The 14,808-nt window shown below is 41.8% G+C and overlaps 1 protein-coding gene across 31 annotated transcripts in view; it reads left to right on the top strand.

Moving 5' to 3' along the window:
• The window catches only part of EPB41L3 (erythrocyte membrane protein band 4.1 like 3), a 197,957-nt gene that overhangs the window by 105,497 nt on the left and 77,652 nt on the right, over positions 1-14,808 (top strand). For 29 of the 31 annotated variants that reach the window (XM_084887213.1, XM_084887208.1, XM_084887205.1 and 26 more), the window contains 2 exons: positions 9,799-9,983; positions 13,808-14,005. In XM_084887213.1, coding sequence (XP_084743339.1) covers positions 9,810-9,983; positions 13,808-14,005 — 372 coding nt within the window. In that variant the 5' untranslated portion in view covers positions 9,799-9,809. Of the gene's footprint in view, positions 1-9,798; positions 9,984-13,807; positions 14,006-14,808 lie in introns of those variants that run through there. The other 2 variants (XM_084887207.1, XM_084887184.1) reach the window with 1 other exon arrangement.

Below are 14,808 nucleotides of genomic sequence, written 5' to 3'. Positions count from 1 at the left end.
TGCATTGTGGGTAGTTAGAAGCAGAGGACTTACTAGCCAGAGACTGTGGGCCACTATCTCCTGGTCCCTTGACATATCAACATTTGCAAGCTTTCCCTTATACATAAGTACACCGAGTGGCCAGATTATTATGCGTTCAGAGATCATCATAATCTGGCCACTCAATGTGTGTGTGTGTGTGTGTGTGTGTGTGTGTGTGTGTGTGTGTTTCCTCTCCCAGGAGCAGCTCTTTAAAAGTATTTCTGCTTTTTATTGAATGATACATTAAAATGTTTGTCAAGGTGGAAAAATGCAAATATGGGTGGGGAAGCACTGCCTTGTGTTTGTAAAGTGGTTCTCTCTAAGTCCACCCCAGGGCAAGGTAAGATTCACCTTGGACAGTGTAGACATGCAGATTAAACTTTTAATAGCACCAGCAGGAGTTTTACCTAGCCAATGACAGCCTCTTGGTGATAATCATGTTAAAATCTCAGGGAAACTAAAGTTTTTGTCAGGTTATGTGGGAAAGGAACATATGGGGTACAGGGGCCACTTAGCCATGAGTTTGGTTCTCAGATGAACTCTAGAAACTTACTGAAGAAGAAAAGGCCAAAGCTTTCCATGTTAATCTGGGTTTGGTGGGGTTTCTGGCAGTCTGGTACTGTCACTCAGACCACAGAATTAGCATTATCCATAACCAAACCTTGTTTCTCATCTGAATTAGATGTTTTTTTAAATGATTGCTGATGACGCAGGGGTCAGTGATGACTTCCTGTGTTCAAGGTGATGGAGCTCTGCTTAGAAGAATAACTGTTGAAACTTGACACTTGTTTGTGGATGGGCCCTCTGCCTATGGGAGAAGGCCGTACTTGCAGTCCTCTCACCTGTAGGGAGCCCTGTGTTTATGAGACATCTACTACTTATAAGAGATTTCGCCTTACCAGCTTGATCTGTCTCCCTGTCTACCAAGCTCTGATCAGCGGTGCTGATGGCTCTAGAAAGGCATCACTTATATTCTCTCCTGCTGCCCTGCTCCAGCATTTTCTCTCACCTGGACTTCCGTCATGGCCTGCTAACTGCTCTCCCTGCTCCCACCAGCTCCTCTCCTCTGGAGTCAGAACTGTCTTTTAAAAGTGTCAAGAGGGCCGAGACCGGTTTGGCTCAATGGATAGAGCGTCGGACTGCAGACTGAAGGGTCCTGGGTTCGATTCCAGTCAAGGGCATGTACCTTGGTTGCGGGCACATCCCCAGCGGGGGTGTGCAAGAGGCAACTGATCGATGATTCTCTCTCATCGATGTTTCTGACTCTCTATCCCTCTCTCTTCCTCTCTGTAAAAAATCAATAAAATATGTTAAAAATTAAAAAATTAAAAAATAAAAGTGTCAAGAGGACCCTATCATTTAATATATTTTGTTGATTTTTTTTCACAGAGAAGAAGGGAGAGGGATAGATAGAATCTCTCTCATTGATGTTTCTAGCTATCTTTTCCTCTCCAGCTGCCTCATGCACACCCCCTATCGGAGATGTGCCCGCAACCAATGTACATGCCCTTGACCAGAATCGAACTTGGGACCTTTCAGTCCGCAGACCGAGGCTCTATCCACTGAGCCAAACTGGCTTCGGCGAGGACCCTATCATTTAAAATGCTCCATTGCACTTCAGATAAAATCCACGGGGCACACCAACCTCACTTCCTCCTCGGGGCTTGGGCTCTAGTCTTCCTGGAGAGCAATATCCTTATGTCATCACATGGCAGATTCTTCTCATATTCGAACATCTGCTTACACATCCTCTCCTTTGAGAAACCCTCCCTAACCACCCGATGTAAGCAACCACCCATCTACTTTAGATTGAATTATCTAATAGCTTCCATGTGTAGCTGACATGTTTTATTCCCTTTTCTCCGATTAGAACAGAAGCTCCACTAGAGCGGAGGCCCGTCTTCATCTGATGTAGCCCCAGGTTTCAGAACAGCTATTCAGGGAATGTTTGTTGAAGGAACGTCTTCAGGAATGAAAGAGTGATATAGCCAGTAGTTCTAGCCTTGACCAAGAAATATTCAGCCAAAAGCAGACACTTGGTTAGTGCAGCTGTGCCGTTGCTAACGGTGTACTCTCCTTTAAAATCTCAAAATAATCTCGGATCTGCAGGCTCCTTCCCCAGCCTCTGGAGTTCAGGAACCCCAGTCTGGGAATTTCCTTATCTTTAGCAGAGTGATAATGCAAACATCCCGAACAGAATCTGAATTGTTGTTCTGCCACTCTTTCTAGAGATTTAATTTGCCTGTAGTTTTGCCTCCTCGTGATCCCTGTCTCCCCTACTATTAGTGCTGTCATTGGCTGCTATTAATGTCCTTCACTAACATAAGTCCCTCTCCCAGAGAGGGAGCCAGCGGCTTCCTTGGTTTATTGGGATGTATTTAAGAGAGCTGTGGGGACAACTCTTGCTTTTTTGAAACACTCTTGGTATTTCAGAGGTATATAGAATTTTATACCCTGGTACTTGACATCAATTTGATTTGGGGGGAAAAAAATGCATGTTAATAAGGTGGATGCTTCCATAATGATAATCACTATATCTGTCTATCTTTCTGTACATCTGTTAATTGCTTAAACCCAGAGGTAAACATTTTTTAAACTTGAAAGTTAAAAACTTATTGAAAATAAACCAGGTTTTTTCCAATGTATTGAGTAAACTTTCTCAGATTATCTGGGTGAAAAGTATTATTTCAGAGAATGAAATAAGAATGTAATAGACTCAGTTCATTGAAGAAGCCATCAGCTAACTGCCTATGCAGTGGGAGCTTGTCTTTCTCGCTAGCATACTGGTGATTGCCTGCCCTAGTTGCTGATGCCCTTGGAGCTGGTCGGTAAGATCACTTAATACCTGTCTTCACTTTTCTTAGAGGACAAAATTTCCTTAGGTTTCGTGCTGTTGCTACAACAGAGTCTCTGGTTCTCAGGAACCCCAGATTTCAGAATCTTAGAACAGAAAGGGAAGTCAAATTCCGCTGAGGTCACAGAGCATGTGGCCACCTTGAGGCCAGAATGCAATCTCTCCAGGCTGGTTCTCACCCTTCTACCCCCTCAGGGCTCTGCCCCCTCAGGGCTCTGCCCCCTCAGGGCTCCGCCACCATCATGGCGCTTCTCGTGTGCTTTTATTTATTCCTAATTTTCCTTTAATCTTCGGAAGTAGCCTGTGATTCTTTTCGTTGCATCTAAAGTTTAAAGCTAGTGTCATTGAACTTGGGATTAAGGTGAGTGATTATTTTCCCATCAAACAGGGATTATGTTCCAGGGAAGCTTTCCCTGCCCCCGAAGATTTGTTGAAAGCCCCTTCTGTGGGCTTAGTTCCCACACCCTGGCCACTATGGTAATCTGTCAGAATGCACATTCCTTGAAATAGGGGACTGTAGCCTTACTATTTTTTTTTTTTTATTGTTGAGTATTTCAAATTCCCAACACAGAACTGTGTTGCTATTAATGAAATCATTGTCCCCATGCTTGATGGAGCTGGGTAATCCTCTGCAGGTTACAGTGGTTATTTGGAAAGTATTTTCTTTTAATTACTGTCATCATAAAAAATCCAGCTTTCTGCTTTATAATCTTGAAAAGTTAGCTCCATAGAGGTAAGTATATTGGCTTAATAGGATTTGAACTTCATATGAACATAAAGCTTATTAAACAAACAAACAAAAAGAACAACCAAAATTGTCCCTGCCATGGGTCACAAACAGTTAGTGTCTCAACTCTTTTAAGTTTTCAAAGCTCTGAATTTCACTGCTTTGTGCTTCAAGGAGTAACTGGTAATTGCTGCCCCATCAAGGCCTGCTTGGTACATTGGTTGGTTATAATATTGAGCCAAAACAATGGAAAAGTCAAACTGACCCTTTCTAATGTTAGTCACCCTGCCAGAGTGGTCTCTGTACAGTGAGATGAAGTCTCATCCAAAGTGAAAATATCAGGAGAAGAGAAGGGAACATCCTTAATGAGTTTGGAAGGGAAATGTGCAACTTTCGGTGTTAGGGATCATCAGGAAAGCAAGGAATGGGAGTAAGAAAAAAAAAATCATATCATGAAAACCTAATTTTTAAAAATAATTTGGCATTTGGGTATAAGATTGGAGGTACACACTGTAAAGTTATTAAAATAAATGAGCTAAAGTTAGAAGTACTGTATTTAGATGCTTATGATTTTGTTTGGCATTTAAAAATCAGTTTATTACTTATATTGGCATGTGGGTGCGGAAGAAGACTATTTTTAAAAGTTTTGAAATTGAATTTACTGATCTGGGCCATCAATATCATTTATTCGTAGCTATAATATGAACTGATGGCCTTTCAGATATGTGGAATTAAATATTGATTCTAGGGAGGTTCCAGAATTTAAAAGCCTTACGTTATTAAGGTTTATTACTTTACTTTCTCTCTACAGCAATGGAAGATTTATTGTATTAAAATTAGTCAAAAAAACAGCAATGATTTTTTCATTATATTATGCATATAGCTGGAAAAATAATATACCTAAGAAATAGTTGACAAGGGCATAGATGTTTATTTAGGGTTTGAGGTTTTGTGATTTATGTAATATATAACAGGTAAGGTATTATACAGTGTATTCAGAGGTAGAAAATAATGGTAGGTTATTTCATTATTTAAATAGTTGATCGGTGCTTGCTGGGCTCTATCCATTTTGCATTTTTATTCAGTGTTTGTAGAGCTGGCACTTTGCCTTAGGGAGTCATGGAATTAAAGACAAAGGCAGGTGCAAAATGCTTTCATGACCAGAATAAAAACATTGAAAATCTCTATTAGAATATTTTTTTTTTTTTTACTAAACTTGCCCTTTTATTTCATGTATAGTGAGTTCAGAGGCTAATGTCATGGGTTTAGAAAGGCTTCTATTTTAACATATATTTGACAGCTTTTTAAAATGTAGAGTGCACTGATATATGATGTATCTACTGCAACTGTATTTGTGTAAAAACTCCTTATTTTTAAAAAGTAGTAAGGAAGTTGGAGGAGAATGAAAGAGGTGACAGACTTGTTGGCTTTGAAGTTTCTTGCTACTATCTCTCTTCTCTCCCTCCTCCCCCCACCCCCAGCCGCTCCCCCCCCCCCCCCCCCCCACACACACACACACCCCTCACCTACATCACTAATTTCAGATTTGAACCCCTCATTTTATGGAAGAGGAAGTAGGAGACTAAAAAATTAAGTTAGTCATCTAGGTCCTGGTTGGTGTGGCTCAGTGGGTTGGAGTGTCCTCCCATGGACCAAGAGGTCCCAGTTCCATTCCTGATCAGGTCACATGCCCAGATTTGGGGCTCAGTTCCCACTAGGGCACATGTAGGAGGCATCTGATCAATGTTTCTCTCTCCTCAATGTTTCTATTTCTCCCTCTCCCTTCCTCTCTATCAAAAATCAGTAAAAACATTTTTTTAAAAAAGGGTTAAGATTTTTTGTTCTTATTAGCTCGTTGGGAAACTATTAAAAGGTTTCAGTAGTACATGATATAATTAGATATGATTCATGATTTATGAAGGTCAGACAGAATAGAGGTGGGCAGGAATAGAGGCAGGGAAGAGGAGATTATTGAAAAATCCAGAAGAGAAATGATGGCTTGCTTAGTAGCAGGAAACCAACTCAAGATAGTTTATCCTTGAACAACACAGGTTTGAACTGCAAATATCCACTTATGTAGATTAATTTCAGTAAGTATATTGGATAACTTTTTTTTTTTTGAGATTTGGTATGAATTACACTAGGCGACCATAAAGTATTTATATTGTTGCTTCTTTGTTATCAGTACATGAATTATTATATCTGTAAATAAATATGGATTTCTTTTTTATAATCTTTTCGTTTGTGATATCCAGTGTTATAATATCTACAGTATTTTTATATCATAAAGACAATGTTGACATAGGTACTGAGGTTATTCATCTTGTAAATAGATTATATAAACACAATATTGATAAATGCTGTACTGTACTATAAATTTATTTTCTCATGATTTTCTTAATTATGCTTTCTTTTCTCTGGCTTACTTTATTATAAGAATACAATATAAAATAAATGTAACTTACAAATATGTGTTAATCAACTGTATTATTTGTAAGGCCCCTGGTCAACAATAGGCTATTAGTAGTTAAGCTTTTATGTGAAGTCAAAAGTTATATGCAGATTTTTTACCATGTCAGGTGTTTAGTGCCCTTGACCCTTGCATTATTCAATGGTCAGTTGTATTTTGGAAGAATATATTTTTAATATATATTTACAAAATTATATATTTTGCAGAACTTTCCTATCCTATATATATATATATATATATATATATATATATATATATATATTATTATTATTATTACTATTATCCTATCTAATAAAAGAGTAATATGCAAATTGACCATCACTCCAACACACAAGATTGCTGCCTCCATGTGGTCAAAGATGGCTGCCCCCATGTGGACACAAGATGGCCACCACAAGATGGCCTGCAGGGGAGGGCAGTTGTGGGCCATTAGGCCAGTAGGGGAGGGCAATTGGGAGGTACTATGCCTGCAAGGAAGGGCAATTGGGGGAGACTGGGACTGCAGGGGCAAGCAGTTGGGGGGTGACCAGGCCAGCAAGGGAGGGCAGTTAGGGGCAACCAGGCTGGCAAGGGAGGGCAGTTAGGAGTTACCAGACCAACAGGGGAGGACAGTTTGGGGCAACCAGTTCTACAGGGGAGGGAAGTTAGGGGCAATCAGGCCTGCAGGGGAATGCTTAGGGGGTGATCAGGCTGGCAGGCAGAAGCAATTATGGGCAATCAGGCAGGCAGGCAGGCGAGCAATCCTGGATTGTTCGAGGAATGTCCGACTGCCCGTTTAGGCCCAATCCCAGTTGGATATCCTTCGAGGGGCCCCAGATTGGAAAGGGTGCAGGCTGGGCTGAAGGACACACACTCCCCGTGCACAAATTTTGTACATCTGGGAATGAAGGAAGGAGCAGGCAGGGAGACAGGAAACCTGATCAGCCCTGATTGCTGGCCAGGCCTAGGGACCTTACCTGTGCACAAATTTTGTGCACTGGGCCTCTGGTATTAGATAAGGAAAGTCGGGAAAAAGAAAATGTCAGAGGTAACTTATGGAATTCTGGCTTGAAGGAATGGCATTGCCATTTATAAAGGTGAGGAAGGTAAGGAGAGGCTCAGATTTGGGAGAAAAAAATCAGACACCTGTGAGGAATGTCAAGTGGGGAGTTGGAGTTTTAAATGTTTAGAAAAGAGGCTGGGACTAGAGAGATGAATGTGGGAATTGATGGCTCATGGAAAGTATTTAAAGTTCTGAAAAAGGATATCACAAGCTGGGGAGGGAATGTAGAGAGAAAGAGAAAGAGGGTCTAGAATGGCATTTTCTGGGACATTTCCATATTTAGAGGTTGGATAAGGAGTGAGCCTGTGAAAGAGAATGAAAGGGAGTAGCCAGAGAGCTAGGAGAAGTGGTGAGTTCTGAATCGAAGAAAGAGACCTGTTGACAAGAAAAGCCTCATTGCCAGGTTGGGGCTGCTAAAGGCTCAGATGAGTCCAGATAGACTAGAGCGCATGGCCCATTGCATTACCCACAAGAGCCACCCCCATGGAGTTAGTCAGGAGTGGTGGCAAAGAGGAAGGAAGCATAAGATGGTAAAATGTCAACAGCAATTTTTTGAGAAATTATGAGAGGAAAGCAGAGAAATATGGTAGTAGCTGATGGAGGGAGTAAGATCAAGGGAAGACTACTTTGTTTTAGTAAGATGGGCTCCACTAGAGGATGACTAGTAGATTTTTAGTCTGTAGATTATTTTAGTTTGGGTGAGGTTCCAATAAAACAGAAGTTGATTTCCATCTCATGTAACAATCTGGAGCAGGTGAGTTGTACTCCGTGAGGTCATCCAGGGACCCAGCCCGAAAAGAGGTAGTTCTGGCATCTTCCTGAACTTGGGGCCTCCATGAGTGGATCTGTGGGGGGACCATGTAAGTTATTGATTCCCAGCCAATGGGAAAGGGAGATCAAGTGGCTTTGTCTTTATGATGATGACCTAAACATTGAGTACATTTTCTCTGTTATCTCATTGGTCAGACTTGATCAAATGGCCACAACTCAAGCTGGATGGAGAAGTACCAGCTAAAACTGAAAGTTTAGTTACTAAAAGGAAAAATTAAAAAAATGGACTCTAGGCAGTGTCTATTACTGCCACAGATTACTGGGTGGGGGAGGGGCTTTATGACATATTCATCTCTGTTTCTAAACTGTGAGAAGTGCTTGACTTATATTTGTTACTTAATAATCATTTAATGAATTGAACTATTAACACTAATCTCCCCGCTTCTGAAAGGAGGAATTCACTTGTAGGCTCCACTGTTTTTATCTGTAAACTCATACCACTTCTCAGTATAAATATACAGAAGAGAATGTAATATTTACTCTCAAGATTTGCTTGAAAATCCAAAATGTAAGAGGAAAAAAATGTGTTACTTTTATTTGGATTATCATCTTGCTCTGAACTTGGACTTGATATTTACATACACTTTGGGCAGCTGAGTACATGTCAAGTTAATATGTCTCTTATTCCACAGAAAGAATACCTGGTGATTGTAGAAAGTAACCCTACATAGAAGCACAGATAGAACATTTAGTTTATTACCTAGATTGGTATTTAATTTTTATGTTTCCCCTTCCAATTATTAGACATATTCCAGTATTGTTTTTGATGGTAGGAACTAAATAGTTTTACTACAGAGTTTTATTTTGCATAATTTTACATTACACTATTATGTATATTGTGTGCTTAAAGGATTAAACTAGCCATTTGCTCATGATATTTTTACCATAAAATTAGAATCAGGAAGGAGAAAATTATGACAATCTGAGATATTTTTTGTTGAGGTGGTTCCCACATACCCAAGATAAGAAATGACTTGCAATGACATGTGTTAACCACAGGCATCACAGCTCAGTGGCTGCTTAGAGCAAACAGCTGCTTTCATAAAATGGCATGTCTATTCGTAGAGGAGAAAGCAGCAACAGAAAATAAGTCCTTTAGATACGATCATGTCCAGTCCCCTCATTTAGCAGATGTAGAAACTGGGCACAACATACTTAAGCGTCTTGACCAGCAAATGCTTAGAAGATGGTGGTTATATTAGAAAGTCTCTTTTAGGATGTAAGAGCAGATTATTATAAATTAAGATCTATGGTTTGAGTGTGTGAGATATTTCCCTTTCAGCATTCAAGGGAGACAGAAGGAAGCCAGGAATACACCTGTGAGAATGAACTTGTGAGGGAGGAAGAGGCGATGCTGTCCAGCTTCCCTCCAGCTGTGGCCGGCACTTGTCCAATGTGGGACAGATGCCTTGTCACTGGAGAAGCCTTTTAGGTGCTTCAATGAGAAATCAAAGAGAAAGCCATTTGTTCATGCAAGCGTGGAGAGATTCAGGGGGTGGGAGAGGGAGAACAGGGTCCTTAGAGATAGGAAGGAGAAAGGGGATGAGAAAAAAATATGCATTTCCATAATTAGATTATCAAAAATGTGATAGGAATAAAACCGGTGAATAAAACAAATCAACTTTTACTTTAGTTAAACGTTAATTTTGAGCCATTCCTGGCCACCCATCTTCATGCTAAATTTGACAAGTCCTTGGTTAGTTGTGTGCGGTAGGATCATGTTTTGTTTGTTAGCATGTCGCCATCTTTTATACTGTGGTTCTCTGCAGCCGTCCTGTGTAGCATCCTGGTTTTCTTGTTTCGGGAAGGTAATTGCACCCCAATAATGGGACTTTCCCTTCTTCTGCTTGCAGAACAATCAACCATGACGACCGAATCTGGCTCAGACTCAGAATCCAAGCCCGAGCAGGAGGCCGAGCCCCAGGAGGCAGCGGGTCCGCAGGGTCCCGAGAGGGCACAGCCGGGGCCAGAGGAGCAGCACCAGGCCTTAGAGCCATTCGCGGCCGCCGCAGCGCACAGCACCCCCGTGAGGAAGGAGGTGAGCTCAAGACTCCCCTGGGCCCCCTCACCCCTGCAGCAGCCAGAAAACCAATGAAAGAATATTTACTGAGCATTTTCAGGGTCTGATCTGACCTTGGTCTCTTAGCACTGGCGGGAACTATGAGGGGCCATCTGCTTTGCCCCTTCTGGTCCTGGGCAAATGAACATTTACTCTATGCGAAGGCTTCAATGAATGGCATTCTACAACCTTGCTTGGTAACTCCTCCATTTGATTAAAGCTCTTAAACTCACACTAAAAGCTGCACAGCAAATTATTGGTTTTATCTGGGTTTACAGAGAGGCTAGACACCACACTGCCAGCTTTCATTATGCTCTTGATTTATTTTATTTATTTTATTTTTATTATTTATTGTTTAAACTTTAAAGTATTACATATAGTATTACATAGGTCTCCTTTTTTCCTCCATTGATCTCTCCCCAGCCACTCCCACCCCCCTAGTGTCTGTGCCTTTTGGCTATGCTCATGTGCATGCATATAAATTCTTTGGTTGATCTCTTACCCCTCCCCCACTCCCCTACCTCCCCTCTGAAGTTTGATCGTCAATTTGATACTTCTCTGTCTCTGGATCCGTTTTTGTTCCAGTTTATGTTCATTATATTCCACAAATGAGTGAGATCATGTGATATTTATTTATCGTTCTCTGACTGGCTTATTTTGCTTAGCATAATCCTCTCCAGGTCCATCCATGCTGTTATGAATTGTAAGAGTTCTTTGTTTTTTATAGCATACTAGAGGCCCAGTGCACGAAATTCATGCACAGGTAGGATCCCTAGGCCTGGCTGGTGATCAGGGCTAATTGGGGCCTTCCGGCTGCTAGCCGGGGCCTTCCTTCTGGGTGCTGACTAGGGGCTCCCTACCCCAGCTGCCAATCAGGGCCTTCCTTCATTCCGCACTGCTCCCTGGTGGTCAGCGCACATTATAGCAAGTGATCGAGATCCCAGTCTCCCTGTCGATCTTCCAAGGGTACACTTGGCATATTAACCTTCTCTATATATATATACTAGAGTCCCAGTGTGCAAAAATTCATGCACTGGAGGGGGGAGGCAGTCCCACAGCCCAGCTTGCCCCCTCTTACAGTCCAGGAGCCCTCAGGAGATGTCCCGGGGGGAGCAGGCCTAAGCCGAAGTCTGGCCTCCATCTGTGGGAGGTGACTGGGCCAGTCAAGAGAAGGTGCCGCCCCCATCACCCCACCGCTGCTGCCACTGCCGGCCACCACCACAGCGTGCTCTGGGCCCTCACAGCCGCGGGGGCTTTGACCAGAAGGACATTCTGGTCTAATTAGCATATCTAATTAGAATATTACGCTGTCTGGTCTAATTAGCATATTATGCTTTAATTATTATAGATAGATGCTCTTGATTTTTATGCAAGCTGAGGGGTTAGAGCTATTTTGGTTTTTCTCAGGAGTCACTCTAAACATAATGTTACCAGCTACTCTGAGTGGGATGTTCAGGTCAGTCTCTTTCCCTCCCCTATATACATCTGTCTTTTTAACTCTGACATGCTAGACATTCTGGTTTTCACGTGTGATGTGACTATTTCTTTTAAAAGTTTCCATATAAAATATAAAGCATGGTTTACACCTTGGACTTGAATGCATCCATGTTTAAAATGTATTTGGCTTAAAGCATCAGCCCTGGAATCCACATGTTTTAGAGCGCTGGCTCACATGTGCTAAGGAAGTCTAGAGTCCCCTGCAAGTGGTTTGCTTTTCATAGGTAGGTGTATGTGGGTCAAGGCTAGACATCCTAGACCAGGTGAGAGAAGAAGTCAGCATGTTAGTGAAATCCTTTGGAAGGCACAGCACATTTTTATAACATTAAGCGAAAGCATATGTTTACAACCTGATTATTTCTTTTTCCCATCTTGTTTAAGTTTTGCTTTTAAATAAGATTGAGAAAAACACTTATTTTCATGTTCTACAGATAGATGCTCTCTCTGATCCAAAAGGTTTTGTGATAAAGGTTATCCTTCCAACTTGTTAAACAAAGCCTAAGTAGTCAGAGAAAGGGAACCTTAAGCCCGGCATGAGTTGCCGCTGCCCATTGCTGCCCAGTTAGCAAGCCCCCCGGGGTTCCTTAGCGTTTAGGGGAAACATGCCTCTGGGGAAAGAAGAGAGGGGGGGAGGGAAGGAAAGGCTCAGGTGTGCTCCTGGGAGCTAGAGTGCCCCTGGGACCTTTGTTTTGAGGGGTTTTAAAGGCTATGAGTTTAGGGGAGGTCTTAGGGGAGGATCTCAATAGAATATTCATCAGTTTTATGCCGACGTGCCAAAATTAGATTCCCTTAACTTCATCTGTCCTTGGGTGTGATTGACACAAATGGCACTAATTGGATTTCTGCCATCTGTCTCCCCGAAGAGGGTGATTTAAGCTATCTACCCTCTGGTTGGGGAGGAGAAAGGCAAACCATTTACTCAAAGTGTCCTTGGCTCAGGGAGGATAGGATTCACTAGATGACTGCACACTGCTTATTGAACTGTCTGTCTCAGTTTTCTTATTCCGCTTGTCCTGGCCTACTAGCCTGTTGCAGTTCCTTTGCTCAGCAAGTGGTGTTGGTTGGTTTGTTTGTTTCTTCTTTAGAACATCTCAAGACTTTGCCTTGAATTCCTGGGTAAAGTAGTGGAGGAAATGGCCATATTTGTAATCTTCCGAACGTAATACAAGATGCCATCGCAAAAGTAGGACTCTATACCTAAAATCGGAAGTAAAGATGGGGAGAAATAACGTTGTGGTTATATTAGAGCGCTGTAAATTTGTAGAGGCTAATGAAGAAGGAACGTTGAAAGGATAGACTGTCAGTACTGTCCTCGCTCTCAGCCCATGCACTCTTAGCTCCTGGGACGATGGTATGTTCGTGAGAGAGGAAATGTCACACTTATTCAAGGGGCCTACACTGAATTTTGGAAGGTACTTTTCTTTGGACTGTCAGTGTGTATTTGGAGGCCGGAGGAGCAGCAGTCTGGCCCATGAGTTGAATTTGCACTAATACTGGTGGTCATTTAATTGATAGATAAGGGGTGTAAAAGGAGTAGTTAGAGAACAGTGCACAGAGAGATCCCAAGGAGAGAGATTCCAGGGGAGAATTTTATTGCTAACCTAAGACGTCCTCTGCAGTAGTTCTGAGTCTGGCCTGGACTTAGACTGTGGTGATTTGAAAGCAGGTTGATGCTTTTGGGCAGATTTTCTCTGTTCTTTTGCTGGCTCATTACAATGACGGGAAGTGGATTTGGGGGATTACTTTGTGATGAATGTCAGTGCTGCTGGCTCCATCGAATTGATTTAGAGCTAAAGCAAATATTTTAACAGTTGTAGAATTACTGAGACAATGAATGCTTGAAGTTCTGTAGGTCTTAAAGTTATAAGATAGCTTGTATGTATATTTGGTAGTTATGAGTCTTAGAATATAGAAGGGTCCAGTGAATGAAGAAAACTAAATACAACAGGTAAAATCTAGATGATTTTTTATAAAAAGACCAATATTATCCAAGGCTTTTTAAAAACACAGGGTTCTGCTTGCTTTCCTCCTTTGCTCAATGAAGTCTCAATGGCGTTTGGTCCATCTTCAAAGTACAGCCTTGAGTAGAGCTGAAATAAGGCCCTGATGGTGCATCTCAACGTCAAAACGTAAAATTGTTAGCATTATAAATGTCTATATTTATATCCTTTCCTGGTATCCTAATTCAGGTGTCTCTCACCCCTTAGGAAATAGCAATGCCTGGCTCTAAAGGGTTCTGGTACTGCCTGAGCAATGCAGTATTCATTCCCTATCCTGCAATGAGAACTATTCATTGTTCTTCACAGGTCACCGACAGGGAACGGGAATTTGCTGCCGGGGCTGCAAAACAGCTCGAATATCAGCAACTGGAAGACGATAAGCTCTCCCAGAAATCATATAGCAGCAAACTCTCTCGATCTCCACTAAAGATCGTCAAGAAGCCAAAAAGCATGCAGTGCAAAGTGATACTTCTGGACGGCTCAGAGTATACCTGTGATGTGGAGGTAAGGGTCTATTTTTAAACGTTCTTGCCCCAGATACTGAGAGCTGGGGAATGTTGGCATAATACACACATGATGCCTCTTTATTTTTTCAAAACTCTGGAAAAACACTCAGGCCTCGTTTCTAAATACAAAATTGTTCCCCAAGTTTCTAACAGGGATCAGATTACTAAAAATACCTTTATAATGTCCCCCAAATGTTACAATCAAAAGAAAAATGTGGTCTTTCTAAAAAAAAAAAAAAATCTCCAACACTTTCCATGATAGGGAAAACAAAGTGGAGGCCTTGAAAATAAAGTTTTATTTTATATCCTAGCTATGTGCTATCATTTAAATGAATTTGAACTTTTCTGCTTGAATATTTTATGGCCACATCACTTGTTTCATGGTAGAAGCTTGGAGATGTCTGTGCCGAGGAGCAGTGGTGTGATTTGCACTGTGGATGTCTTTTTCTTGCTGAGAGAACAAGTAATCTGTAAAACATACATTGTGGTGGGCATCACAGCTTGAGTGTCCTTTTGGTCAAGAAAGCAGATTCCTCTCAGAGAATGGACAGTTGAATGGCATTTGTCTGAGATGTTTAACGGACAACAAGAACGCCAGTCCATAGCTGTGGAGATCGCTGAATTCTCCAAATATCATGGAGAGTGCATGTAGGGGCATGCATTCAAGGTGAAAGAGCAAGTCTCTGTGGCATCTTCTGCCACAGGGAGTAGTGTGCTCTTTTAGCAAGGCGATTCCATTTCACAGTTAATGTTTTCATTCACAGAGCTCATTCCTCCTGCCTCCTGCCCCTGCCCTTGGTC

This window comes from Pipistrellus hanaki (genome assembly GCF_964339955.1).
Source record: "Pipistrellus hanaki genome assembly, chromosome: 6".
NCBI lineage: Eukaryota > Metazoa > Chordata > Mammalia > Chiroptera > Vespertilionidae > Pipistrellus > Pipistrellus hanaki.
This window is presented reverse-complemented; position numbering and strand designations above follow the sequence as displayed.